Raw genomic sequence first — 21,445 nt, 5'->3', positions numbered from 1 at the left:
TAAAGAGGACAATCATGTAAAATCCTAACACTTTAGAACTAGAAGTTTAGGCTGTGGCTAGGAATAGAAATGAGCATTTTAGGCTTGTTTTCCATAATTTATATATTGTTTTAAAATATAAGATTAATTTTTCAGTTAGATGCTTTAAAATTAATTCTGCTTATGGTCATAAAGAATCACATTATAAATCAGGCACTATGGTACACGTCTGTAATCCCAGTGGCTTGGGAGACTGAGGCAGAGGGGTCGTGAGTTCAAAGCCAGCCTTGGCAAAAGCAAGACCCTAAGCAACTCAGTGAGACCCTGTCTCTAAATAAAATACAAAATAGGGCTGGGAATGTGGCTCAGTGGTTGAGTACCCCTGAGTTCAATCTCCACCACCAAAAAATAAAAGAATCACATCACAGCTGGATGTGGTGGCACAAGCCTTGTAATCCCAACAGCTCAGAAGGCTGAGGCAGGAGGATCTCAAGTTCAAAGCCAGTCTCGGCAACACAGTGAGGCCCTAAGCAACTTTGCAAGACCCTGTCTCAAAATAAAATATAGCAAGGACTAGGAATGTGGCTCAGTGGTTAAGTGCCCCTGGGTTCAATCCCAGTAACAAGAAAAAAGAAAAAAAAGAATCATATCATAATAAATGAATTTGAAGAAGGACTCTTAAGCTTAAAAGTAAATACAATGGTCACCTTAAATATTTTGAAAAAAAGAAAATGATACTTAAGCTAAAACCATATTGTTTTTACATCAATAAGAATATTTTTCTTGGCTAAAATCAATCAAACTAAACATTTTTATTCATTTAGTGATACATTTTATAAATCAAATGCCCCTCCTGACATCCAAAAGAGGAAATACATACACTTGCAAAGCACTCTCAAGCACTCACACACACACCTGCTACTTTATGACTTGTTTGCTACCCTTGTTAACTGAAACAGATGAAAAACCACATCAAACTCAGAGGGAGGAGAGTTTTGCAAGAGTTTTGATTTATTTCAAGAACTAACTTTTTTCTCAAGCTGGGCAACTGGCAAAAAATTGGATCTTCTAAAGCAGAGTCTTTAACCTTTTTGCCCCTCTTTCTTAACTTGCAGACCTAACTATAGTTGTTAACAGGACCTTTCTTAGGGGCCTTGTACATCTCTGAAAGTATGTCTCTCCCTTGGGAATGTTGCTTTACTTGTAAATGTCCTTATTTTCATCTTCATGGCTGAAACCAACACCCTAAAAGAGACACTTCTTCCTAAGCTTGAACTTCTTTATAAAACCACCCTGGAGACACCTCAAGAGTTCAGAAAGGTCAGCACTTCTTCCATCAATTAGATCGTAGAGGTTGATACTAATTTCAGGATACAACCCTGCTTCCTTTCTGCTCTCAATAATTTTCACAGAGACCAAACCTGTATGTTTATACTTTTTCTGTGCTCAGAAACCCAGGGCAATGCTCTCTCAGTGAGCAAGTCAGAGCATCAGCAGCATGTTCTGTGCTAAGATTACATAATGACAAGCTAACCCATGCAAGAGGGCTTCAAGAAGGAGGGAAAGACAGTGGGCAGGAGTACTAATTCAACAAATGAAAATCATTCCCAGGAATCTCTCTCCGGTACTTTCAACCACAGAGTAAGGTAACTGTACCTTAAATAATCAATGTGTATATCAGTAGCTCTAAGGGAAAGATGAAAATTATCTAATAATATGATCATGTTCAGGGATTCTTGCAAGTCCTGATTGAAAAATGCCATCCCATTACCAGGTTACAAGAGTGACATCTAGTGGACTCACATTAGAATGACAAAAAGAGTTTCAAATATACATTAGAAGAGGATTTCTCAAAGTCTAACATGCAAATGAATCTCCTGGGGATATTGTTAAAATGCAGATACAGTTCAATAGAATAAAATGGAATCTATCACTCCTAACAAACTTCCAGGTGATGCCAATGCTGCCACTCCAAGGACCACTCAGGGGCCAGGACCTAGAGCATTTCACACCTGCTCTTACCTTCCAGAGAGAAGAGGGAAGGGACATTTGAGAAAAAATTTCCAGGTTAAAAGTAGGTCAAAAGAATTGCTAACATGATTTTATTGTTTCTATTTCACTAATCCCATTCAGCAGTACACTTATTATCCCTGTGAGCAGACTCCATGCAGCAGAATTCCTTTTCCTAAATGCCAGAAGCAAATCTAAGAAGGAAAATGAGATACTTCATAGCCATATTCATCCTCAGACATGATTTGTTCAAGTCTCCAGTATGGATTCACTTCAGCACTTAACTTCTCACAGGTTTTCTTTCATTGTAATTATCTGATCTGCCCAATACTGCATCATAGTATAGTAGTACTTTGTACCATATCAGAACTCCATTCCTTTTTCCACAGATAATCTGCACCTGAGCAGGGATCCAGCAGGATTTTGTATTAATGCTAAGCCCATCTACTCAGAAATTCAACAAGATTTCTCCTGGACACCCCTAAGAACTGAACAAGATGTGCAACTACATCCAATCCAATTGTGTCCAAATCTAGTCCTGTGTGATATATTTGACCCAAAGAGCCTGATTTCACACACAGCCACAAGACTAGTCTCTTAGCTGTGGAATAATGTGTCCACACCAACATAGAAGAGCTCTGCCAGACCATACACAAACTCCACCCACCAAAGTCTCCTTTTCCACCAGAATAGAACCCTTTCTTTGATTCTATGTTCACAGTTCTAGAAGTCATATTACTGATTTCCAACAAGGAGAGAAATGAGTCTCTTGCCCAAAATATACACACAAACATACCCAAAATCCACTTTTTAGACCAGTAGAATCCACTGGTGCAAGTTGATTCATTCCGAACAAATAAACATTTTTAAGCAGTGGAACTTCTACATCAAAGCAACAAACGCCACCACAAAAAGCAGAACTATTCTGATTGAAATGGTTTTGGAGTACTTGGAGAGATGCCTACTTGGCTTCTCCTTGGGCTGTCCCCACACCTGCCCCTTCCTCATGCCCCAATTATTCCTTCCCACCCCAATTCCTGCCCTTGCCTACCAACCCCACAGAAATGCCATTTGAAAACTAGAAACTGAAGAAGAGTCTAAAACTGAAGAAGAGTCTAAAAATCAAATACCCCATCTAAAACCCAGCCTTTGAGTCTATTCATTTTCCCCAAAATCATTTATCCCTCTGTGAGGATGGCCTTAGGCCTGAACCTAAGCAACTCCATTTTAAAAACTCCAGTTTGAAATCTGCAGTTTCACCAGGTACACCCACAGAGCCCTCCAGTATAGCCACAAACAACTTGCTTCCGCTCACCCTGATAAAAGAGTGAAGCCCCTGGCAGGCTGTCCTCGCCTGATAAGAGGAAAAAGTGAGAAGATCAGGGTGGAGACCACCAGACCAGATGTTTCTGACCCCGGGGTAAATGATGTCACTGAGAAATCCGGTGGTAGCTGATAAGGATTGAAAGGGGGGTCAAAAGCCCCAAAATTTAGTATGAATAATAGAGCAAATGAGCACTCTACACCTGCCTTGGTTCCAGACCTAGTCACCGCGGTCCTAGTGAGTGTGCATCTGCTGCACTCAAATCCTAAGACTTAAGACCTTTGAACTTAGCATGCAGAGGGAATTTCTGTCATTAGCCTGTCATGATTAAGTGTGTTTGCAGGGCTTAGAATTAATCTAGAATTGTTTGCTGTGCATTGATTATGTCTATTGCATTAAGGATTATCGTTTTCTTGATTAAGAACCTATAGAATGAAATTGTATTGAGTAATTTGAGTGAATAAAGCATTGAAAGGGGGGAAAAAAAAGAAAACTAGAAACTCTAAGGCTCATGGCTGATAAAATCGCCTCAAACTCCTATGTTGCTCAAGGACAGACAGTATTGTTCTCAATAAGTAGATAAAGCTAGATAGAGCTGTTTTCCTATAAGTTGACTTAATTATGATTCTAATACAATTTTAGCATATGCAATCAAAAGATTTATTCAAAAGATGCACAACCTGATTTCCTGAAGGAAATTTGCTTTTAAGTCATAATTAAGGATCCCTTTGATGAGTAAACAACAGAATTGTTTATACCTCTTCAATTGCTCTTGGCAGTCCTAAAAGGGAAATTATGTAGAGGGAAATGTCTCATAATTCTTCCTCAAAAGTGGGATGAAGATAGAAAGTGAAACTAAACATGCAGAACTATTGTCTGTCTCTGCAATGATGTGGGCTCAAGTACTTTCACCTTGGTTAGAATCATAGTTATGCCACTTGCTATCTTACAGCAGTTACCTAAACACTCTATGCCTCAGTTTCCTCAACTGAAAGTGGGAATGAGAACAAAACCTACTCCAAGGGTTGTTGTAAGGAGTGAATTAATGTATGTAAAGTATTTAATAACTGGCACATTAGTCATTCATGAATGTTATCTGATGATTAAAATGATTGTTACTAATATACGACTAAAAGTAATGACTATTTAACTTTCTCATTAACTGAATATTCAAAATGGCATTTGATTCTTTGGAATAATTTTAGCCAAATTTATAGATACAGAAAACATACAATACCACCAATTCTGAACATGTACTGAGAATTCAGAGAAGCTTATAACACTCTAAAGGAATTACAAATTTATTTCTTACACTATATTACCTTTCCTTGTACCTCCTTCCATTTTACCTCTCAGTAAAATGCACTTAGAAGTATTTGTCAAATGGATGGAATTCTAATTTTTAAAAATCAAAATAGTTTTTGAACAGTCTTAAGTACATTTATTTTTTATGTAATTTGATCCCCTTGGACATCATATTACCTAATTTATTTTAAGTTCAGAACTCTGTTTTAAATCACAGACAATCAAACCTTTCCTTAGGAGAAGCCAAGGGGTGGCAACTACCATGACAGTAATTGGCACATCTGCCCTAATTTTATCTACTTCTTGGACTGCCCAATGACCTGTTTTCTTAGGACTGTGGCAAAGCCCTCACCAACTGGTTTCAAAGTAACCAAAGTCATAAAAGAAAAAAGACTATTTTGTTTTAATAAGAATCTCAAATGTATAAGGATCAAGCATACACAAGCTTAGAAGCAAATATGTAAAAGATACCTGGACGAAACCTTTAGATTGAAAGGGTTGAGGGAAATTCAGACTTTTATGCTTTCATTTACAAGGAATCCAATTTCTTTGCCAGTGATAATTAATCCAAAAGTTTGCAGAAACTTGTGAAGTATAATCTAATATATTTGCTACTCCCTGCTCATTTGTTCCCAATAAATCTCCAGGGATTTTTTTTAAATGGGTAAACATTATCAAAGCTCACTGCAATCTTGAGGTTATACAAATAGGTGTAAAATACTCTGTATTTCCCTCCTTTTTTAAAACTCAGGAGAAACATTCCATAACTTTTTGCTCTCAAAAAGATGGGTTTGCATCTTTGTAAGTCCTATTTTGCAGGCATCTTAAAGGTTGCTTCTAAAAATCAAACATGTCATGTTTCATTTTGTTAACTATTAATTAATACTAAATCTCAACTAATTAGACAATTCAGTAAAACAGAATCCCTAATCCCTTTAACAACTGAGTGGTATCCCATGTGATCCTCCTTAAAATGTATTTCTTTCTATAATGCTACATTGAGGCAATGACTCAATACTACAATTTCTGAAAAAGATCTGAGAATTTTTTGAGAAGAATATTTTTAAATCAGAAAACTACCACAGCATTTTCCCACCTTTTCCTCTTTCCTCTTAACTTAAAAAGTTAAATAAAAAATTCCATTAAGGTATCTTTATTTACTCTGCCCCAAGCTCCCATGGGTAGTTTTCATAAGAGATTATTTCACACTTTTATAGAAACTATTATTTACAAAGTTATAATTATTAGTTAGACTTCAGCAACAGTAATAGAAACCACCTTTTACTAAATGCTTACTAGAGTCAGGTATTGCACAAAATACTATCTCTTCTATTTTCCCCAGATCTATCTGACTCCAAGCTCTCCTGACTATGCCTGCTATATTGTCTCTGAGTTCCTTGAAATTGGCAGCCCAGTTCTTTCTCTCCTAGAACTTTCAGAACTAAAAAGTCTCTACTCACGGAGGATCAAGAACTTATTACTTACTTGGTTCGTCAAGAATCACATGAGTTCTGGGGTTGTAGCTCAATGGTAGAGGGCTTGCCTAGCAGGTATGAAGCATTGGGATCGATCCTCAGTACCATATACAAATAAATAAAACAAAAGTATTGTGTTCATCTACAACTAAAAAATATACAAAAAAAAGAATTATATGAAAGAGGGAAACTGAAATGAAACTAAGGTAGAGGGAAACCTACACTTATCCCATAGCTCAGAAATCTAGCAAGTCTACTTATTACTTTGTTCTCTCCAGAATATATAAGTATATCATTTATCAAAGAGATAATGAAAACAAAAGAATTTTTCTATCTGCTAAAGAAATGAAAAGACAGCTAACCACACTTTATTAAGCACTGCAAGAACTACTAATTTGGATATAGTGGGAAAGGAAATAAAACCATAGCTACAATTTAGGCTAGGACACAGGAAAGTTGCTAAACTTCTCCAAATCTCCCTTTCATCAATATAAAATGAAAAGAAAAAATTACATATATATCTATATCTATAGACATAAATATAGAGGCCTTCAGATATAGAGATATATCAGTCACATAGTATGTGTTCAGTGGTAGCCAGAATGATTCTTTATTGACATTAATACAGTGTTATCAATTGAGTTAAATATACAATACAATCATATGCCTATTTAAACTGTACCTTCACACTTCCGTCGACTTAGTATAACTAAGGTGAAAAAAAAATCATGTAAGACAAATGAATATCATTTACATTTTAACTTTCCAAAAACATCTTTAACATGGGTTAAAAAACAGATTCTCGATGTTACCTAATCTGCCATGATTTAACAGCACTTTGACATTTTCTAAAGAATGATAACCAAGTGCTGCATCTCCTCAAACTTGGAATTTACTAAGTCTCTGCTTGTGCCAAATTAAATATACATCATAATGTCCCTACCAGAAATAACAAAGCACAGCTTCCTACTTTACTCCTTGATTGAATAAACCCAAACTAAAGCAAAGAAGATGTTATTTAATCATCTAATTGTTTTCTTTAATATTTGAGTTAGAAGCTATTTCAGAAGAAAAGTTTAGAAGAAATCAACATGTGATTTATCAAGCCATTTAAAAGAAAAAAAAATCCCTTTGAAGGCTCTTCATTTGAAAGGCTCAAAAACCAGAATAAAAGGGGTATTTTCATTAATGAGCCACTCAAAAGTAAACTTCCCCTAGCTATTCCACTCCACCCAAACTCCTAGGTTCAGCGCTATTAAAAATCCTTGCCTATGAGACACAAATGTCATTTTTAAAAAGATGGTGTAGTCCTTCCCTCCAACAAACACCACCCAAAACTCTATGGAGAAGTTTTGTAATAAAAAAAAATAAAAGAAATGGAATTGTAGATGGAAAAAGACATATCTTGGGGACCTAGAAGGTTGGTAGCTTTTTGAAGTTGAGAGATGAGTTCATGTGCTTATCCACTGTAGGTAACACAGGTGATAGAGGAGATAAAGTGTAAGAATGATGTCATTAGATACACAAAAATATGTAATGGGACAATCCAACCATCATGACAGGAGCAAATGCAGTGAATTATATGTGCATATACATGTAGGGGTTTGGGAGGTATAGTAAAGATGAAGTAGTTTCATTCTTTCTTTGTATGTGGTGCTGAGGATTGAACCTGAGCCGCACACGTGCCAGGCGAGCGTGCTACCGCTTGAGCCACATCCCCAGCCCCAAAGTAGTTTCATTCTGACTGCACAACTTTTTAATGAAATAAAAGACAAAGTCTAGTTAAAAATAAACAGACAGATGGAGAAGATCAGAGGAGAGAGAAGATAAGAAGTAGTCATCTCAAAGAGGGAGAGAACAAATTATGTAGATGAATGTAATAAGTATGCTGGGTAAGACTGGGGTCCACTTCAGAGAGATGGCCATAGATTCGAGGCATACAGCACAGTAGTGTGTTTTCTGGCCATATACAATGTTTGGGTACAGGCATGGAATAGATAAAGTATTAAGTCTAATCAGCACTGTGATTTTGCCAGTTGAGTACAAAGGAATGGTGTCATCATTAATAACAATGAAGTGTATATCTGTAATCTTGGTGCTCATGGTGCAGCATCAACATTGCCTCAAATCAGAATCTGTATTGTAATAAGACCTCTAAATGATCCACATGCACTTTGAAACTTGAGAAATACATGAGTTGGAGCCAAGTGAGAATAGAAAAAAAAATCATTAAGAGAGAGGACAAGTTAAAGAAGTGAGAGATCAGGCTTTACATGACTCGTCTAGGTAGATTTTACAGCCACCAAAATTGATGGCAGGAGGAATGACTGAGTCAAAGAAACAGGCATATAAGAAATTGTCCAGATGACAACAAACAGCCTGTGAGGCTTGGAGTCCTGGTGATTAAAGCAAATGAATATGAAAGAATAATGGGACAGCTGGGCATGGTAGCACTTGCCTAAAGTCCCAGCTACTCTGGAGACTGAGGGCAAAGAATCACTGGAGCCCAGGAATTGTAGGCCAGCCTGGGTTACACAGAGAGAGAGAAAAAAAGAGACAAAGAGGGAGGGAAGGAGGAACAAGAAAAAGAAGACAAAAGAAAAGAAGTAGAACGGAAAAGCAAAAATTATGTGATTAGTTCTGGTAGTCTTTTAAGAGAAGGAGATAGTCGTGGTTGTAGCCTCCTTGCAGGATTGGTCTCTTGGGCAATTTGTCCTGATCATGAGGCAACACTGTAGTGGAAAGAGCTGTGGTTGTACTAGGAGCACATGAGACTGCGCATGTAGAGTAACTGAGGGGGAAATGGTAAACTTCTTTCAGATCCACACATCAGCATGCCCTTGACAACAAATCGTTCTTTATACAAAAAATTATTAATTGCTTAGATTTAGGCTAACTACCCAAAAATCTATGTTTGTACTAGAGAGTGTCATAACTCCATATAAGATGAGAGGGGTCTAGGGTTTTTATATATATATATATATATATATATATATATATATATATATATATATATATATATATATATGTTGTAGAGGGACACAATAGTTTTATTTTATTTATTTACTTTTATATGATGCTGAGGATTGAACCCAGTGCCTCACATGTGCTAGGCAAGCACTCTACCACTGAGCTATAACCCCATCCCTAGAGGGGTCTGTTTTTCTTGAAAAGAAGAGAGACAAGGACTCTCATAAGGGAGAAAGGAATAGAAGATAGGGAATACAAGACAGTAAAACTTCCTGGTAGCAGCTAAAGGATATGATTAGAAATGTGAGGCCTCCTGTTCTGAGATTGGGTAAGTTTCTCCTCTAATAAAAACCCTCTGCTTGGGCTGAGATTGTGGCTCAGCAGTAGAGCACTCGCCTAACACGGGTAGGACCCGGGTTTGATCCTCAAAATAAAGGCATTGTGTTGTGTCCATCTACACCTAAAAAATAAATATTTTTTAAAACCCTCTGCTTTTCTTCAAAATGTTCAGTATAGTCTCCTGTTAACGTAAGTATATTTTAAATGGAACCTTGTTGATATTGGAGAGAGTTGGAGATCAGCCCTGGTCACAAGCAGAGGGGGACATTCAAATGTATGCTCCTAGGAAGATTTTTTTTTATTAAATGGAAGAGGACTTTGAAGAATAATGTCAGTCATCTATCTAAAGGACAGCTGCCTTATTTTTGAGGACTAGCTATCTTCTTTCTATGCACACTCCTTTTTCATCTCAAAAACTCTCTTGTTCTTACAAAAATACTTGTTTAAGGGACTGGAAAACATACCAATGCATTAAAAATATACACTGAATATTACATAATTCTTAATTCCTTAGGCTAGGTGTTTCTCTGGGGCAATAGTAATGCAAAAAAAAAGCATCAATGAAATCAAAATATTCTTTTTAAAAATCTGAATTCTCATAAAAGCATCCAAAAATATGTTCAATGTTCAACAAACAGAAAATTGCCCTCTCAATTATATCTACTTTTGTTTAAATTGCTCATTCTTAAAAAGTTGGCAACCAGAGAATAGAGAGGGACAAAGCTCAATGGATAATCCATCTAAGAAGCTAAGAATTTCATGTTTATGAAATAACACACAAATCAAGGATCATTACTTTTCATAAAAATCCATTTCATGTATCTCAAGGTCTATGATTTTCCAGAAAGGGTTAACAATGACTGAGAGAAAAATGAGCTGGGCACCTAACCTAGCATCTGAGACCACTGGGGTCTTCCAGTATAGACACTCTGCTCAAAACTCAGACAATTCAAATTAGATGCAAAGCTGTAATTATTATAGAAAACTGGATTATAATTATCTTGGCAATCACCCATGAAAATATTCCCCAAATCTATTTAAAAATTGAAAACAGACTAAGATCTCTAAGCATATCTAAGAACTATCTTGCTATGCTAGCTTCATTCAACCTAAATTTGCATTTATTCCTTAATCATAGGCTGAACCAGTTCTCTACCAAGAAGAAACAAATTAATTCTGGGCTCCTGAGGAAAGACCCTAGTAGATCTCTTATTTCTTACAGATAATAAAGATGCAATCAACTATGATCAAATAATCACAATACCATTTAATATCACTGGGACAATTCAACAGGAAAAGCACATTTTCATCTTTGAAGAACACACACACACGTATACACATTCATACATATACATTATGCATATATATACATATGTAATATATAACACATATCATACACACACACATACACACACACACTGAGTCTTTCATATCTTTGACCTTACAAAATAAAAGCCAAAGAGTCTAAATTTCTTTTTATCTCACAGTGAAATAATTGAGAGTATATTCAAGATGCCAGAAGTCTATGTGGAATGTCTAGGAGGGGCAGTTGATGTCTACAGAATTTTTTTTAAGAAATACCCTGTCTTAAAAATAAACCAAAAAATAAAATTTCTACTTCTGCCTTTAGGATGTTCAGAATTATATTACAAATACTTTCACTTCAGAAAAACTTTCTCCATCAAAGTCTAAAGCCCGAACTTCCATTATATGACAAGAATTCACATAGATTCCAGCATTATATTCAGTGTTAAAATGCCCTTGAGAAGGATTTCCATTATTAATCATGACTATAATTTATTTAATAAGACTTCTGAGCTAGGAGCAAATTGGATTATGAGGCTATAGAGGTGAATTTGAGGAAGGGAACTGAGATCACAGCAATCTCCTCTCAATGATAGCAGGGTCTAAAAGAATTCTCAATAAGAAGGCAGAAAACCAGAGCTGGAGTTCATCTATTCAATCTAGGTATCATATCTCTTATCTGAAAAAATAAGAAGGCTTAATTTGATGATCTCTAAGGAGATTTTAAAAATGCAAGAACTTTCATAAAGTAAGGTAGCTCTGGCTAGAAGTCCATAATCAGTCATAAAGGGCTAGTAAGTAGGGAAACAAAATGTCCCTAAGATGATCATGAAACCACTGATGGAAAAAAGAGAGGAGGCACTGAAGGAAGCATCTCCTTTATTGAAATTACACGAGTAAGTTCCAGTGCTTACTTAATGTGTTGAAAAGCACTACCATGGTGAAATCATAGGAATGCCTCAGGAATAAAAGGACCATAAACAGAGAGGGAAGAAACCTAGGTACACATTGGATCACTGCTTTCTCAAATTTGGATTTTTAAAAAGTGTAAAAAAAAAAAACTGTTTACCCAGGGAAACAATTTCTTAAAATTAACAGGATGATTAGCAGTATTCTTGGATTTGCTGGCAAATTAAAAATGGTGATCTTTATGTTTTCTATCAAGAGCACTAATATTGAAATACCTTAAGTAAAATTCACTCCTTCTTTCAGCAGAAATTTACATGTGCCTAGTCTGTGCTTATATTGATTGTGAAAAAAAGATATGATTATAAAAAAGATACTCCTTTTCTGAAGTTTACAATTTAGTATAAAAACAAGAGATATGTTAATAAATGCAATGAAATGTGATGCAACTGTACTAAGCACAGGTTAGGGGTTTGAAAGAAGAGGAAATGTTTTTGTTTTTATTTATACTTTTGAAAGATCACAGTTTCTTCACTAGCCAAAGTCCAGAATTCATACTAGCCAAAGTCCAGAATTTCTAAAGATAAGTTCAGACACTTACTGAAAAAGAGCAGCTCCTAAGCCATCTGCATTGCCCAAAAATTAAGATCAGTCACAGGCAAATTTTCATTTCGCTCCAATCCTGTGAGAATATTATCATCAGATGGGGAAGGTAACGATTGTTTTGTGAATGACATGGTAACAAATCTTGCTTTATAAAATGGCTATAGCCAATGCTCCTTTTGAATAAAAAAAGAAAAAAGCAAACCATCATGTGAGCCCAAAAGTCACTCACTTTCAGCAAATTCCTTTAATCCATTTAAGTGTCCTGTTACTAATCTTCTGATGAAGAAATATGCAAAACACAGAACTTAAAGTGAACAACAGAACCTTGTTATAATCAGACAGAAATACATCACAAAATACCCTGGAGGGTGTAAAAAGAAATCATTTCTCAAACTCATATTACACAAAACTTCAGATTATAGAAACAGGCTAAACTGATGTATTTTTACCTGGTAAGGAACAATACTGCCATGAGCAGTGCCCCAACGTTTTGCTTCCTTTTGGCCAATGAGATAATTAACAGCTACCTGGGTCAAACATGCCACCTGCCAGAAAAAAAAAATAAAGAAAAAGAAAAACAGCTAAGTTTATCCATATTCATGAACAGAATATTATATGAAAGTTATTTCACCTCATGTCATTATAGAAGAAAAAAACTGCCTAACCAGTTAGAAAATATACAGGCATTTATACTCAGTGTTATGTTATTGCTTGAGACTAAATAATAGTCAACTGAGAAATATAAACACATAAACATTCAGCTCCTGAAAAGATCATCTGAAGACAGAAGGTGACTAAGCATTTGGATCTTCAGTCCAGCCCTGAGCATCAAAGCCATAACAAAACACATGGGCCATGAGTACATGCTTTTCTCCTCTCCACCTTATCCTTTCACTTTTCACCAAGACAACACATGAAAACCATTACTGGGAAGATGAACCAAAGTCAGAAGCTACATTCTTCTAAACCTCTCATACATAAAAAATAATACTAGTAAGCTTGAATTTGGTTTAAGTCAGTTTTAGTTGGGTTTTCTATTACATGTTGCCCAAGAATCCTGACACAGAGTAGCAAGATTTTTTGATATTTTTCAAATATAGTAGTGAACCATCCTCATTTAAACAAAAATTACTGTACCACTCCCAACTTGGCCCTAACCCCCATACCCTCATTATTATACTCATTTCTCTTTGTGAGCACCACAGAATCTACTAAAGAAATCATCTAAAACCTCAGGGTTCACTTCTGACTCTTGCAGTATTTCATGAACAGATCTTGAAATCCTACAATATTTCAATTATCTATGAGGATAGCATAAGGATGTGAATTTGGGGTTTTGGGTTCCAATGAATACCTGTACCTGCAGGGACCAGAAATATGTAAAGGAGTTGATCAAATGGTTTCCCATATTTTCCGGGGTGGGGGTGGGAGAGATGCTTCTGGCTTCATGGCATAACCATGATATTGCATTGACTTGTTTTTTCCCTTTCTAGATCATCAGATGTGACTGGAAGCCTACAAATACATCAATTCAAACATTGAGACTACATCCGGGAATGACTCAAGGGTTGATTTTTTTTTTTTTTTTTTGAGGGCTTGGTGCCATAACCTTTTCTTGTCCTCTACCTGGCATGGCAGCTGCACCTCCTATAAGAAATATCAATAGGACTCACCCTGGATGAATCTCCTTGCTGGAACAGCTATTCTCCTTTACTTTATTCTTGAGCTTTATGTGCATTTTTACATTCATTTACTGCTCTATTGAAATTGGAACTGCCTTGTGGCAGCTGGTTCAGCTGTACTGCCCAGGTGGCAAAACTAATAAACTTTGAGTCATCCACTTCTGGACTTCCATCTGGTCTTGGGCATTTGAACCATGGAGCACTCCAGGGCTGCCTGGGGCTGCCTAGTGCTAATCACCATTTCACAGATCACTTCTGTGTCTTTCAAAATGGAAAATAAAATCAACATTTTGTAGTAAAAAATGCCCTGGATGAGAAGTCCAGATTCATGACTTCTAATTTCTGTCAACCTCTAAGTAGTTTTCGTGAATACAGGTATGCAATTTAACTTATTTGACCTTCAAATACATTCTCTGTAAAGTCTTGGACATTTAAACTAAAATGATTGTTTTTAAACTTAAAAAAATCAAAACTCTTACATAAAATAAAATAACACATGAAATCCTAATACATAAGCAGGTAATTTCCAAAGTGCTTTGGATGAATCAGAGTCAAGCCTGCAACATCACTACAGGGAGCATGAACACCAATCACAATTTGCAAAATAGTACATGATCTTAAATTTGCTTCCAAGGTCTATGCTTCTGATTCTATTATTCATCCTAACAGTCTGGAAGATAAAAATACAGAAGAAATGCAATCAAATCACTTCCTCAAAGAACCTCTTCCTGAATTGGGGGAAATTTTATCAAGTCTGAAGTTCTATAAGAGAGGCACTTCTTTGATCTAGCTTTGATGTAGTTATGTTGTGGCTGTTTTTTTTTTTTTTTCCTTCAAATAAATCCTAACGAAAGGTCACCCTTTAAGAAGTTCGGATGCAACTGGAGGCTAAGAATTCAAATTAATAAAGGTAATTCCTTGTAAGCAATTAATCACAAGAGGCTTGTTATTTCTACTTCTCTACTTCAAAGTCAACTGGTGGTCAATAGAGCAAAATTATCAAGGCCTGCATGAGGTAAGAGATCAGCTGGATGATCACAAGTTTATCTGTAAATCCTACAACAACCTGAGATATTTGCCTAGAATTGGCAAGGACTGGGTTCTAAGCTAGCTATCAACCTGGCTGCCCCATCTCTTACCCACTACCTTATTCTTTCAATTTTTGACTTCTGTGTTTCTGACCCTGACCCACTTAGAGTGAATTTAAATGAAGGGTCAGAACCTATCTCACAAATTATTGATAAGTGGAAGACCATATCTACTTCCTCCATGCAGTGGTAATTAATGAAAACAAAAAGCAATTCAGAATCAGCAGGGCTACCGCTTGGCAGAAGGTTAAATAAGATTTTAAGCTCGTTGCCACTGAAAAAACAAAGTGTGATTTGTCAGTAACTACTCAAAGGCAAAGTTAAGGGGGAAAATGAACTCTGTTTACAAAAAGAAAGCAACAGGGCTAAACTTAGTAACTCAATATTTAAAGGAGGCATTACAAATCTGAAAGTAATCCACTATTTACAAGGATTTATTTTAAGGCAGGAGAAGGGGGAGAAAGTCAATAGCTATGACATGATTACGTATGAAAAATCAGAGGTTTCCTGGGCAATTAATGACAAATTTTCCACAAATTAAAAGAATGCAGGATGTGACTTTTAGGTTAATAACTATATACTGTATATCCATTCTAAATATTGCATTGGATCATTACTTTCATCCCCTACACTTAGGCTCATTATTTCATCAAGTGGACGCTATATAATTTACTCAGAATGTTGCCTTTATATGGTTTCATCTAAACAAAAAAGCCATCTCTGGTTTAATAATAATCATTCTGACAGCAAAACTATTATTTTAGATAACAGAGTGCGTCCTGATATTTTTTGTTTCTAACCAGAAAACCAATGGGGTGGTCAAAGTGGATCTCAAAAAGAACAGCTCGAAAAGATTTGAGGAAAAATATGCTCAAATATTGTCCAAAGTACCTTCATGATGTCTGTCACTACCTGATCACATATGTCACTTCCTCCAAACGATCAAGCTGCAATAATAGAATCTTTAGTCTCTAAAAGGGAAATAAGTTTGGCAGGTAAAGTATGTACTATAAACCCTTTGTATGTTTTCATAAAACAAAACTAGAATATGGTCCATTGCATCAAAACAAGTAAGTTTTTTCTTCCTGCTATGTGCATATGTTCTGACCTCCAACTAAGTTGGACTAAACACCAACCATGCAACTAAATTCCCCATATCTCTAAGCATTCTTGAAAGTCCATTTCAACATCATCTTGTATTAAGCCCCACTCCCATAACCCAAGCAACAAAATATGTTCCCTGACTCTGAATTAATACAATGCCATAATTTACAAGACTCTTTCTGCACTTTCATAGACTGCCTTATCCTATGGTTATAATTTTAAGATGACAAAGTTAAAATGACCTAGATCAATTGTTCCTAAACCTAGTTGTACATTATAATCACCTAGGGAATTCCAAGACCTACCCAGAACTCCTGAATCCAGAAACAGAAGCTGGGGGGAAAAACAATTTAACCAGTGAACTATTAGTTGCACATCTTATTTAAGCATCAAAGCCTTGAGAAAATTCAGTCAAATTACTTAATAGATGACTAAATAAAGAAATAGAGAGGAGGCATAACTTATCTGAGGTCACCCAGATGATAAACTACTCCACTTATATTGCTGTCTCCCTTGCTATGATAATATTTGTTTCTTCTCCTATCTCTCCTTTTAAAGTCGTGTCTATTTTAGGGTAGAAAATATGTACTATAAACCCTTTGTATGTTTTCATAAAACCTAAACAGAGCCTGAACATTAAATTTCTTAACAAAAGAGTTAAAAGAATGATACTACTTGTTTTTTAGACAAATAGTGAGTGCCTCTATATATAAGGTATTATGCTAGGTATGGAGTATAAATGAGTAAATGAAAACTATATAATCCAACCTCCTTTGGACTTAAGAACAGTAGGCAAGATAACTAAACAGTTACAGACATACAGAGGAAAAAACCTGAAAAAAAACTGAAGCATAGTGAAAAGAGACATGAAATAAAATTATAGAGGTTGTCAGAGGCCAGATCATGCCAGTCTTTGTAAATCATAGTAAAGAACATTCTTTGCACATCTTGCAGAATGGTCATTTTAAAGTAACAAATTGTATCATGTCATCCTTCTATTTAAAATTCACAGGGCTTCCCACTGCATTTGCAATTATATGCAAAGAATAAACTAAAAAGAGACAAGAGAAAAAGAGAACTGTTATGGACACTGCAAGAGTCCAGGCATGTTGATGATAGCTGAAACTAGGTCAGTGGCAAGAGACATAGAAAAAAATCAGAGGATTTAAGATATATTTCAGGGGCAGGAAGAATAAAAAAAATTTCATGGGAAGAGTCTAGGAGATAGAACACTGATGGAAAGGAAAAGATAAACATAAATTCCATATTCCTGGCTGAATATCTGGGTAAACTATGATGGCATTAAAAGTAATAATAAAGTCAGAGAGGAACAAGTAAAAGGGGAAAGAAAATAAGAGCCCATGACAGAATAAGCTAAATTTGTGATGCCTATGACAGAATCAACAGTCATCAACATATGAAAAGTTTTTTAATTCATCACTAGGGAAAACAGAAGATAAATACAAAATCAGAAATAATATAAAACAAAAGAAGATAAATCTTCACGTCAAAGAGAGTCCTTCCTCTAATCACAAGTATGGTAAAAAAAAATGTAGTTACAAACTACTAGAACCAATTTAAATGCCAAAAAAATAAGAGGTAAGTTAAATACCTTTGATATTCACATGTAATAGAAAATAATGCTGGCACTTAAAATTATACAACAGAAGAATATAGCATCATGTGAAAAATATTCACAACTTTTTAACAAACTTAGAACAGTTTTAAATTTTATAGAAAAATAACCAAGATAGTCTACAGAGTTCCCATATACTCCACATCTTACATTAGTGTATTATACTTTTACAGTTAAAGAACCATTATTGAGGGCTGGGGATGTGGCTCAAGCGGTAGCACGCTCGCCTGGCATGAGTGTGGCCTGGGTTCAATCCTCAGGACCACATACAAAGATGTTGTGTCTGCTGAAAACTAAAAAATAAATATTTTAAAAATTTAAAAATTCTCTCTCTCTCTCTCTCTCTCTCTCTCTCTCTCTCTCTCTCTCTCTCTCTAAAAAAAAGAACCAATATTGATACATTAGTATTAACTAAACTCCATATGTTTAGATTTCCTTAGTTTTTATTTAATGTCCTTTCTCTGTTCCAGATTACATCCAGAATAGTACATTATATTTAGTCATTAGGTCTCCTTAGGGTGCTCCTAGCTGCAATAGTTTCTCATATATTCCTTATTTTTAATTACCTTAATGGTTTTGAGGAGTAAAAATCAGGTATTTTGTAGACTGTTCCTCAACTAATATTTTTATGATGTTTTCCTTATAATTTAATTGGAGTTACAGGGTTTTGGAAAGAAGACCACAAAAGTAAAGTGACATTTTCAATATATCATATCAAAGATAATGCTATCAACATGATTTTATGTTGACTTTGATCATTTGGCTGAGGCAGTATTTATTACTTTTATCCACTGCACAATTACTGTTTTTTCCTCCCTCTTTCCAGCTTGCTCTCTTTGGAAGAATGTCACTACATGCAACCCACACTTAAATGGTAGGGAGTTACACTAATTAATAATTAGCCATTAGTTACACTAATTAATAATTAGCCATGACTAATCTCCCCTATTTGTTTTTTCAGGTCACTTATTTATATCATCATGGTCATGTGAATATTCATTTTATACTTTGCTATATAATTCAATACTACTGCCCAAAATATTCCAGTTTGGCCTCTGGGAACTCTTTCAATTGGTTCCTGTGACTCTATGACACAACCTCCGTTCTTGAGGAATTTTTGTTCTTAGCATCCCTTGCTTTGTGGCACTGAAAGATGCTCTAGACTCATTTTTGTGTTTCCTTGTTTACAGGAAAACATACAAAGAAGAGGAGTCACATGGTGAAGAAATGAAATAAGTATTTCAGTGTCAATCAGCATCTCTCATTTCCTCATCTACTCAAAAACACTGATATCACACCTACTATGTGCCAGGAACTATTCCATGCACTGGGGATATAGCAGTGAGCAAGACAGACGTGATCCTCTGCTCATGAGGCTTACATTCCAGTATCCAACTACATTCAGACATAAACAAATAAGTAGAAAGCTATCAGAATATGGTAAATGCTGCCAAGAAAATGAAACAGAATCACAGAGGGGCTCATTTACTTTTTGCAGATGTTATGTTTAATCTGAGACCTGGAGAAAGCATTACAAATCTGAAAATACAGGAGAAAACCACAATGAGATCAATCACTCAAAAAACTTTAATGTGTGTGTGTGTGTGTGTGTGTGTGTGTGTGTTTGAAAGGTGTCCACATGGTAAGAAACAAAAAGAAAGCCATTGTAGCTGGCATGTGGTAAGTAAAAGAGGTGCTAGTACAAGAGCAGGTCAGGGAAGCTACAAGGGCCACATCACAAGGGTCATTATAGGCCTGAATAAGGATCTGAGATATTATTCAAAGTGTCCTGGGAAACCATTGATTTATGTAATTAAATCACTTGGATGTTATACGGAAGATGAAAGGGCAATAATGAATGACACCAAATTACCTCATATGAGGTAGCTATTACAACTTCCATTCTATAGATGAAAGAAACTAAAGCATAGAGAAATAAAATATCTTGTCTAAGTCTCACAGCTGGTAAATGAAAACACCATGACTCATACCCAGGTCAGTTCAGTCAATGAGCCATCCCTACACCACCATCTCCTCTTTGCTACCTCCCTGCCTCAGTCTCTTTCACCTAGGTAGCGCATAGCTTTGCATCTATATCCTAGGTTATATCCCTGGCTTCACTGTATTCCCTATAAGATGGGCTCTCAAGGCACTGGGGTAGAACCAAAGCCCTTCATAAGAGCCCACTGTCCTCTGAACTTGCTTAGTAAAGACATCGATAACTGAATCAATTAATTGTCCTCACATGATTCTGCTCAACCTCACTCACTTACTAACTATAAAACATCATATGGGGAAAATGTTAAAAGAGAAGTGAAGGAGCTAGATTTTTAAAGAATATATCTCTTGAGAAGAGAAATTTGGCCTCCCATTAGAAAGAGCTTTGAGTAACCCATATCTTTTTTTTTTTTTGTAATCCTAATACCATTACTCTGTTTGTCAAATACCATCTCTCACATCTTAAGGTGAACTGATTCTTTCAGACCAACAAGGGTTCAGGAGGGAAAAACATCCAAGAGTAGATAGAGTATTTTGGCTATCCCATGTTGAAAAGAAAATATGAATTCTAAAAACTCACACCACATTTGTCATTTTGAGTTTCTAGTATTTACTACTAATAAGAGCTACCACCCTATGTTCATATATAACTATATGACCAGTGGGATTCCACATCATGTACAACCAGAAGAATGAAAAATTATATCCATTTATTTATGATATATCAAAGTGCATTTTACTGTCATGTATAACATTAGAACAAATAAAAGAATAATAAAATTTTAAAATTTCAAAATAAATTTTAAAAAATTAACTCTAAACTCTGGGATAGCAGGGACAACTACTATTGCTATTTTGTCTATCCCCTTCATTATACCCAATATAATGATAGGCATATAATATGTCATTATTAAATGTTGGGCTTTGTAAATGAATAAAGAGAAATAAAATTTTTTAAAAAGCTACCACTCATTCAAGCACTCATCATGCACTGTCCAAACATGAATTATCTTACTTAATCCTCATAACTGTATGAGAGAGGTATTTTGATGATTCCATCTTACAAATTAAAAATGAAGCACAAAACTGTTTAATAATCTGCCAAGGTTCTATGCCCAGTAACTAAGTGCAGGAGCCACAATTTGAACCCAGTTAGATTGGCATTACACACAGAATCAGACTGCTTACAATTTCTGAGTGGTCTTGATTCTGGAAAGCTTAATTGTACCATATTAATGAGTAAAGAAAAAATTGTGACTGATCATCCTTTCAACTAGGTAAACCTCTACAGATAAATATGACCTTGGTTATTACTAATATTTAGTATAGAACTCAAAGTTTTCTGCAAATATGGTCTGACTTCTTTTATGATATTATAAACTTCAACCCATAAACCTTTTACCTGTAATCATTGAAAACCAATAGAGTTGTTATATAATTTTAAAATCTCTACTTTTATATACTTGGCAAAGAAAAATCATATTATCAAACCCTCTTCATAGCAATTTTTTAATTTAATGGAAGGAACACACGCATTTCCCATTCCTCTGCATTATCACTAATGACAGTCAAATCATCTCTATGTTTATTTCATATGTGAACTCAAAATAAAAATAGATTTTTATTATGCTCAAAGTTTGCCAATCCATCTGAATCAAAATCAGATATACAAAGTAACTAGATATCAACTGCCAGAAGGTAAGACCAGACAGCAAAGA

General features: G+C 35.5%; 1 protein-coding gene across 3 annotated transcripts in view; it reads right to left on the bottom strand.

Annotated features, from left to right (window-relative positions):
- Nucleotides 1-21,445, bottom strand: part of Sugct (succinyl-CoA:glutarate-CoA transferase) — a 694,998-nt gene that overhangs the window by 496,319 nt on the left and 177,234 nt on the right. For 2 of the 3 annotated variants that reach the window (XM_076864086.2, XM_076864102.2), the window contains exon 9: nucleotides 12,669-12,764. The exons of the other annotated variant lie outside the window; for it this stretch is intronic. In XM_076864086.2, the coding sequence (XP_076720201.2) occupies nucleotides 12,669-12,764 (96 nt within the window). The remainder of the gene's footprint in view (nucleotides 1-12,668; nucleotides 12,765-21,445) is intronic. 3 annotated transcript variants of the gene reach the window in all.

This window comes from Callospermophilus lateralis, chromosome 1, assembly GCF_048772815.1.
Source record: "Callospermophilus lateralis isolate mCalLat2 chromosome 1, mCalLat2.hap1, whole genome shotgun sequence".
Classification (NCBI taxonomy): Eukaryota; Metazoa; Chordata; class Mammalia; order Rodentia; family Sciuridae; genus Callospermophilus; species Callospermophilus lateralis.
This window is presented reverse-complemented; position numbering and strand designations above follow the sequence as displayed.